The following is a 9396-nucleotide window of genomic DNA, read 5'->3' as shown; positions in this document are numbered from 1 at the left end:
TTCTCAAAAACAAAACTCATTTAGTCTCGAAAGAACTGGACCTAACAATATATCTATTTTATTTTATTTACATGGTATATGTATATATATCCCATAATTCACAAAATATACATATATCCTTCAGCATAATAGGGTCATTTTTGGAAAAAGGCTAATAAATAAATATAAATATATTTATTTATTTTCTATTTTTTAAAAAAAGAAAAGAAATAAACTTGGTCATTTATTATGATTATTATATTTTCTTAAATAAATTTTGATACGAAAGAATAAAAATTGAATAAATATAAAATAATGGTGAGATAGAGAGAGAGAGGGTGTGATGTGAAATTGAATTGTGAAGAAGAAGAGAAGAGAGGAATAGAGAATAGCGACTGCTTGCTTCTCTCTCTTTTTATTTTCTTTTGTGTTTGTTTGTTGGTTTGAGAGATAGAGAAAGAGATATGAGTAATTAACCTGTTCCTCTCCATATCCCATCATCATCATCATCATCCATCTTAGCCTCCATTTTTAATTTTTCATAATCTCTCTTTTTCCAGAAACAAACACTCAGTAGTACTAGTACACACTATAACCCACTGCAGAGAAAATTTTTTAGAAAAGGAGAGAAAGAGAAAGACAGACAGAGAAAGAGAAACAAATTCAAGAAGCTTTCAATCAATACCACAGAAGAGGAAAACGATGTCTCAGAGCTTTACATCCTTTCATATTCTGCAACTCCAACAGGTATATATATATATATTATATATTTATATAAGAACAAAGCAGAAAATGATAAAGGTATGTATAAATAAATTAAAATAAAAAAAAATCATAAAGGCTAACAAAAAACAGTTCAATACTTCTTTTTTTTTTCTTGGATGTGTGTGATTAATTTTATAACTAATTGATCCATATATACTGAATTGAACAGTAATACTAAAAGGGTGACTTAATTGAAGAAGAAGAAGAAGAAGAAGAGGTAGGAGAAAGAAAATGATGATGAAGAAGAAGATCATCAACATCATCATCATCATCAGCTTCAGATATGGAAATAACTACAACAATCTTCTCAAACTCTAATTATCATCAAAAGCTTCTTCATCATCAGCAGCACAACAATAAAAACAATAATTACAATCACAATTGTTGTTTGAATTCTATGTCCCAAGATTACCATCACCACCACCACCACCACCAAGCTCAAGCAGCTGCAACAGGCATCTTCAGTACACCCAACAACAACACTTTCACTTCATCATCCAATAATGGTAATTTCGACAGATCATCATCATCAGTAGTAGTAGTACCCACGGCTCCAGCCGCCTCACACCAACACCACATAGCTCAACAGATCCGAAGAGACAAACTGAGGGTGCAAGCAGCAGCCGGTGGCGGCTACGAGCCGCCGCCATTGGTCGGCTTAGATCACGAGGAAGATGTTGATGATGAATCAGGAACCTTACCATCCGCTGTTTACGAATCGGCTGGGATGTTATCTGAGATGTTCAATTTCCCTCAAGGACCCCACACTACTTCTGCAACTGAATTGTTGGAACAACAGGCGATGGCGCCGCCTCCTCCGAGTTACCGGTCGACTCCGAGGCCACCGCAACAACAACAGGTTAGCGAATGGTACGGTAGTAGTGGAAGACAAGGGATGATGATAGATAATAATAATAATCATCATCATCATAATTCAAAGTCTAATCATCATCAACATCAACACCAGATTTCTGGCATTAATGCAGACTCAGCAGCAGCCATGCAGCTTTTCTTAATGAATCCATCACAGCCAAGATCTCCATCTTCTCCTCCTCCTTCAACTGTTGTATCGAATTCCAATTCTACCCTTCACATGCTTCTCCCCAATCCTTCAACTACTACTAATTCTTTAGTTCAAGCAGGAGGAGGAGGGGGAGGAGGGGCTTTTGGTCAATTCACATGGATACCGGACACTAGTAGTTCTCATGAAGGAGGAGGTGGTGGTGGTGGTCCCACCACACACGAAATTGGCGGAATTCCTCATCATCATCACCATCCACATCATCATCCCCATCATCATCATCATCATCATCATCCGGTTGAAGGTCAAGGACTATCGCTGACGTTATCATCGCCGTTAGATGCAGCTGCCAAAGCAGAAGAGCTTCGAATGGGAAACACCGCCTTATTGTATTACGGCGGAGGAGGTATTGGTGGTGGGTCTTCTTCTGGACAAGATCACCATTATCCTTACAATAAGAATCATAATAATTACGGTAATGCCCCTGGTGGTGGTAGTGGACTAATTAACCACCACCAGGTCCACGTCGGATTCGGTTCTTCATTGGGTGTGGTCAACGTGTTGAGGAATTCTAAGTACGTGAAAGCCGCACAAGAGCTTTTGGAAGAGTTTTGCAGTGTGGGTAGGGGTAATCATTTTAAGAAGAACAAGTTATTCGGTTATAATAATAATAAGAATAATAGTACAAACCCTAATCCCGCCACCAGTAGCGGTGGCGGCGGTGGCGGTGGCGGTTCTTCTTCCTCTTCAAAAGATCATGTTAGTGCTCCTCCATTGTCAGCAGCTGATAGAATTGAGCATCAAAGGAGAAAGGTCAAACTGTTATCCATGCTTGATGAGGCATGTAATCTCTCTCTCTCTCTCTCTCTCTCTCTCTCTCTCTCTCTCTCTCTCTCAGGAGTCAAAGGCACATACATAGTTTCCTTTATTATTGAGTCCATAATTAATTAATGTCATTAGTATTTTTTTTATGACAAACAAACAAGAATTTCCGGCAAGTTATTCATTACCATTAAAAAAGATCCAATGGGTTAGTGTTTTTTATTTTGGTTTAGGTATTTGATTGGATTAGAGTTATAAGATTGCTTCAAGGTACAATTAATATTGGTAATTTGTTAATGTGAGCTGAAGTTTGGTGAAAACGTGAGAGACTACTATATTAGGGGTATATATGTGTCTAGTACTACTAAGAAAAAGGGACGTTCCTTGTGATTGGGAAGATATATAGCTAGCTAGACCAAATTAAATATATAAATATTATTTTTAATACAAAATATAATCATATATAATAGCTTCACACCAAATTACACATCATAGTAATCTATATTATATAATGTGACATTATAATCTTTGTTGACTTAGTTGAAAAGAGGTATAGAATCCTTTTCTTCTTTTGTTTTGGTTTTATGTATGTATATATATATATATGTATATATAAATATGTAGCACAATTAACTGTAGTAACTAGCTAGGGGCGTGTTTGTTGGCCGAATATATTGACCATAAAAGCAAAATCAGGGATTCTGATCTTCTTCTCTTATCTTATATATATATACAATCATTTCTCTGCACAAGTCTTTGATTCAAGCATATTTACTCCCTCCTTTATAGGATCATCAATCATCATCCCTTTCTCTTCTAGTACTCTCTCCATCAACACTAATTTTAAACTCCTATGTATATATATATATACAGTTCTCTCTCTCTCTCTCTCTCTCTCTCTCTCTCTCTCTCTCTCTCTCTCTCTCTTTTAATTAATTACAATAACAACAACAACAATTTTTATATATTATTCTTTTGAGAGAGGGAAAATTCAAATCCCCTCACTCTACAAATATATAAATATATATTATATGATTTAGACATTTGATCAGTTCATTAAACGTTTTTCGTTGGCACGTTACTTTCATCAACTCACTATTTTTTTGATATACTAACCATAAAATCCTTATGAATTATTATTACTTATGGATGACGTAATAAATTATTAATAATTATTATTACAGGTTGACCGAAGATACAACCACTACTGTGAACAAATGCAAATGGTGGTTAACTCATTCGACTTGGTTATGGGTTTTGGTGCGGCGGTGCCGTACACTGCCCTAGCTCAAAAGGCAATGTCTAGGCATTTTCGATGTCTTAAAGATGCTATATTAGCTCAGTTGAAACACAGCTGTGAGTTATTGGGTGAGAAAGATGGTGGTGGAAGCTCTGGTATCACTAAAGGAGAAACTCCTAGGCTTAAGATTCTAGAACAAAGCTTAAGACAGCAAAGAGCTTTTCAATCAATTGGGATGATGGAACAAGAAGCTTGGAGACCTCAACGAGGTTTGCCTGAACGCTCTGTCAATATCTTAAGAGCTTGGCTCTTTGAGCATTTTCTTCATCCGTACGTTCTCTCTCTTCTCTACCATTTTTTATAATCAATAATATTCTTCTCCTTGATTACATATTACACCATATATATATATATACATTAAAAAGCTAGGTTAATAATTACTAGATAATATATATGTGAACTCATATGATAAATGGTAAAAGGCACTAGCTAGTGATGTTTAGCATCTTTTTTGGTGTTGGGTATATATAATTGTATTAGATTTTATATAACTTAAGGTAATAATTTTTTTGTTATCAATTAGAGTGTCACCTCTAAATAGTGTTAGATACCTAATACCCGAGTGTTAGACAACTTAATTTTTAACATTAATAAAAACTTTCACATGCATAACTTGAGTGATCACTGTATTATAAATGTATCTATTGTGAATGTTCTTATATCACTAAAATTATTAGGCTATGTTTATGTTATATGTTGTGATATTAATTAGGTCTATATTACCAAAAATCATGCATAATTTCTTTTATATATATTAAATATTGATCATATATCTATATCACTTCATTAAAATACATCACGAAAACTATTTTTTTTTTCAATTTTTTAAAAAAATATTATTTATTATAAATATTTAATATTATTGTATATATACACATATGCTCATATTAAAAAAGAAAAATCTAAAGGACACCAGTGGTCTAGCACCTTCCTATGTGTTAATATCGCTATTAGTCTGATTAAGTATCGGGTCCCATATAATTTAATATAATAGTTTTTAGAGAGTATCGCTAACCAATCGCAAGGCACGTGCCGAGAAAGTGTTAGGCACTATTAATGCCTAATAGCAATGCTCTAAAAAAAACCCTAAAAAATTAATAAAATATATTTACATTTATACAAATAGTTTTAAAATGAAGAGTTCTTCACTACAAATTAAGAATCTATTATGTATTAGAGTGCTCTTGAATTAATTGCTCTATTCTTTTCATTTTAACGAGAGATTCCATGCAATTAGGAAAAGTTCAATGGGAGTTGAAAAGCCAAAAGAAGAAAAAATATTTTTTTAAAAAAATATAAAAGGCAATGTATACATATTATATATTATTATTGAGATATGATATTTAGTAGGTTATGCGTGGCATTAAAAACTTTATGATTAGTTTTATAACTAAAAACAGGAAGCACTTTGCATGGCGCAGTTATAATAAGTAAAGTAGTATATATTTTTTTAAAAAGGAAAGAGGGAATAGTTATGGCTATAACTATAAGGATATAATGGAGCAGTGTCCTTAGGCTTTGTCTTGACAGTCAAAAGCTGTGCCAAAAGATCAACTGATCACATTAATTAAACTATACATAATTTCATTTCTGTCTCTGCCTCTGAGAAAAAACAAGTTCTAATAATATTATTGAGTTAAAGGTAAGGGAAAAAAAAAAACTGATCAGTAGTGTCCTGTAGTTGATCCACTTTTTCTAACTCATTACGTACAGAGAGAAAGAGAAAGAGAGAGAGAGAGAGAGTTACACCTCTCATCTTCATTATTATTTCTATTATTTTAAGCTTAGCTTTATGGTATAGTGGCTAAAAGAAAGACCCTACTATTGCTAATAATCTTTTTTTTTTTTTTTGATGTTCACGCTTAATTAGGTAGGTGGGTAAATGAGTTATTGTTATTGTTTAAAAAGAAGGAAAAACGAGAAAAGTGTTGAGTGTGTGTGGTACAAAAAGCTTGAGGTTTTCTTTATAGAGTTTAGAGAAGGACACTGATGTCATTTTCCCTGGTCTCTTTCTCAGGTATCCAAGTGATGCAGATAAGCATCTGTTGGCTCGACAGACTGGTTTATCAAGGAATCAGGTAATTCATTCTCTCTCTCTCTCTCTGACTATACTTATATTTAATACCATATAACATGACTAATAATACATCACTTAATTGTTATTATTAATGTGTCTAATGTTTCCATGTATAGTATTTTTTTGGGGGAGTAAATTAGTATTCTTTATATTCACAATAAAACCCAAATACAACTATAAGGCAAAGCCAACAAATTAATTATTCATGTATGACTAATATTCCTTACAATTACATGAATCACTGGTAATTACTTTTGATCCCATAACACTGAGTTTCTTCTTTGCCAAATCTTATAAAAAATATACTATTTAAAAACTGATGTAGCGTTTTATATATTTGATTGTGGAAATTTTTAATTAAATTAAAATTAATGTTGATAAGAAAGTGAAAATGATAATAATATATATAATAACATATATAGGGCTCGTTTTGAACGCCGTATTAAGTCGTATTGTATTGTATTATATTGAATTGGATTATATATCATATTTTTATATAATACTATGTTAAACTTTAATTTATACTAAAATATTATATATTTAGGTGTCCATAAAAGTTACTACCACATATAGTTTTATTGCATAAAATATAACCCATAATGTTATGAGTGGAGGTTTTATATAGTCGATGAGATAGATAGAATTTGCATGGTTTTGGGATATGTTTTTGCTTTTGTAATTTGTGGAGATTGACAGTGTGGTTTTCCCTGTTCTCTTCTTCTTTTTCATATTATATTCAGCTTTACTTTGGATTCTAATACGCAATGACATAAATATATTCTGATAACAGAACCCCACAGACAATTTTTGAAAAAAAAGGTCAGTAGTTTGCTAAGTACATTAGAGACGAGACATAAGACTTTGCAGCTTTGATCTTCTCTCTCTCCTCCCCCCACATGCGCACTCTCTCTCTCTCTCTCTCTCTCTCTCTCTCTCTCTCTCTCTCTCTCTCTCTCTCTCTCTCTCTCTCTCTCTCTCTCTCTCTCTCTCCTCAACAAATGAGTCCCTCCAACCACACGATAAAAACCATAAAGACTCAAATTAAATATGGCTATAGTGTAGTAGTACTAGAGAAATAGTATTTGTCTCACACTTTTATTTTTACTTTCTTTGTGAAAAAAAATCTATATTATTAATTACATAGTGGTTATTATTATTAAATATTATTACATGTATATCTATTGTTTTTTTTTTAAAAAAAAAAATCTCATTATTCATATATATATATATACATAATTCATGTCATGCAGTTCAGAACTCTTATCACTGTTTCATTAGCTAGCTCATCGATCGAGTTGCAAGTACTGTTAACCTAGCTAGCTTTTTTTAATTTTTCCATGCATGCATGCACACTGTACTAGTCATTATATATATTTATATTATATATTATTAAGTAATTAGGGCTATTAATAATAATAGTGATAATGATCACAATATTTGTGGAAATTGATTTTAATGACTTGAGTGGTTGACCTGTCTCGTATGTCAAAATATATGGTGCAACTTTTTCTTGTAATTAGAAAAAAAAAATATACTATTTGCCTAACTCGTATATAACGGTTTTGTATTCTTTTGGTAAGACTAGTCATTTCAAAACATGTATTTAGGTGCAACATCTAGTCATAGCTAGCAAATAGAATAATATAATTAAATTTATATAAAATAAATAATATAAATAATAGTAGTTCCTATAATAATATGCTAGTGATTAAAGTATATAGTAACAAGTACGTACTGCACTTTTGTTTCTGGAGAAAATAATGAATAGTTTCGTAATAATCCAACTAAAAAGATCGATTGACTACTGCTATAATTCAATAATATATATAACAGCCTTATTATTATTTTTGACAAAGAGAGAGGTATACCCCAATATGGGTCTTTTTGTACACATTCATATATACAAAATAATAAATAATTAATTATTAACTTTGTTATTATTATATATATATTCAGGTTTCAAACTGGTTCATAAATGCAAGGGTTAGGTTGTGGAAACCCATGGTGGAAGAGATGTACCAACAAGAAGCAAAAGAAGAAGAAACAGTCTCATCAGATCAAGAAATAAGGTCAGATCATCATCACCATCAACACAACCATGATCATCAGATGATCGATAGTAATACTAATAATAATAGGAACAATAATATTATTATTAATAACAGCCAAAATAGTATGACTAGTGGTCACCACCATCAAATGCTCGCACAAACTCCAACGACAACTCTCGCAACGCAAACGACAACAACAGATATCAATGCCATGGAAAGTGACCCTTCACTCGTTGCAATCAATAACAATAATAGTAACAACACCAACAACAACAACAGCAGCAACAGCAACAGCAACAGAAATATTATTATTAATAATAATAATAATAATATTCATAGGCAACCCTTCTCGGAAAACCAAGCTGTGATCATGCAACAACAACAGGCCTTTCCCACAACGACGTCGTCTGAACTACTTGCGCCACCACTTGTCCAACAGAGTTTCGCCGCCGCAGAAGACACGTGTCGACGTGTCAGCTTAGTTCATAATAATAATGCAGGTGATTTTGGGACCACTACTTCTAATAATAATAATAATAATAATATGAATATTAGTGGGCCTGGGCCTGGGCCCATGGGTCATCTCATTACCTTTGGGACCACTAATACTACTGCTACTGTTCCTACGGCTGGTGACGTGTCACTCACTCTAGGGCTACGCCATGCCGGAAACATGCCTGAGAACAATACTTCTCCTTTTTCTGTTAGAGACTTTGGAAGCTGAGATTATTTTCATTTTTATTATTATTCACACCATTATTATATAATCCCAAATATTAATTTCTCAACATATATATTATATATGTTAATTAATTAGCTTCAAGGGGGAGAAAAGAGAGAGAGGAAAAAAAAATAGAATTTTGAATTTTAATTTTTTTTTCTTTTCCTTTTTTAACCTTTTCAATTATATTCTGTGAACAACAAAGGATGAAGAAAAAAATACGTTACTGAGACGTAGCTTTACTTTTACATTAGCTAGCTGTATGGGGATATTATTGTAATTGTATAGTAGATATTGTTTTTTTCCTTTTGTTTTTTGTTTTTTGTTTTTATTTTTTTCTCATATTCATATCCGCTTCATCCTTTGATCTCATGTGTACTTTAATTAGGTATTTTTAATTACTGTAATAATAATAATAACAACAAGAAAGTTAACATATCATATTCAAGATGAGAAACATGAGTTAAGATAAATTTAGGACTCATTTGGTGCTAGTATGTGTTTTAAATAATGTACACTTAGGGTGGATAACCTTCAATTCAATCCAATTGATCTAATTGAACCGAATCTAATCGATTCAATCTAAATTATTTATAAAAAAATTAGATTTACAATTACAATTAAATTAAATTAGATGTTAAAGTTTGAATTTTAATTGGA

At 32.3% G+C, this 9396-nt stretch overlaps 1 protein-coding gene across 2 annotated transcripts; it reads left to right on the top strand.

The window, feature by feature from the left end:
* Positions 1 to 290: 290 nt before the first annotated feature.
* On the top strand, positions 291 to 9045 carry LOC115712978 (BEL1-like homeodomain protein 4). 2 transcript variants are annotated; one of them, XM_030641429.2, is made up of 6 exons: positions 291 to 726; positions 914 to 2605; positions 3772 to 4157; positions 5905 to 5965; positions 7921 to 8033; positions 8130 to 9045. In XM_030641429.2, exons 2-6 carry the CDS (start codon positions 1028 to 1030, stop codon positions 8737 to 8739), a joined length of 2748 nt encoding a protein of 915 aa, XP_030497289.2. In that variant the 5' UTR covers positions 291 to 726; positions 914 to 1027; the 3' UTR covers positions 8740 to 9045. The 2 variants fall into 2 exon arrangements, with proteins under 2 accessions (XP_030497289.2, XP_030497288.2); XM_030641428.2 differs by having other exon boundaries at positions 7921 to 9045.
* The last annotated feature ends 351 nt before the right edge of the window (positions 9046 to 9396 follow it).

Source organism: Cannabis sativa, chromosome 4, assembly GCF_029168945.1.
Source record: "Cannabis sativa cultivar Pink pepper isolate KNU-18-1 chromosome 4, ASM2916894v1, whole genome shotgun sequence".
NCBI lineage: Eukaryota > Viridiplantae > Streptophyta > Magnoliopsida > Rosales > Cannabaceae > Cannabis > Cannabis sativa.
The sequence above is the reverse complement of the archived record's forward strand: the minus strand, read 5'-3'. Positions and strand labels throughout refer to the sequence as shown.

Excerpts from the sequence above, each read along its gene's own strand:
- LOC115712978 (XM_030641428.2), top strand. The coding sequence starts at position 1,028 with ATGGAAATAACTACAACAATCTTCTCAAACTCTAATTATCATCAAAAG. Across the intron at positions 2,606-3,771 it reads TGTTATCCATGCTTGATGAG|GTTGACCGAAGATACAACCA; the intron begins GCATGTAATCTC and ends TTATTATTACAG. Across the intron at positions 5,966-7,920 it reads CTGGTTTATCAAGGAATCAG|GTTTCAAACTGGTTCATAAA; the intron begins GTAATTCATTCT and ends ATATATATTCAG.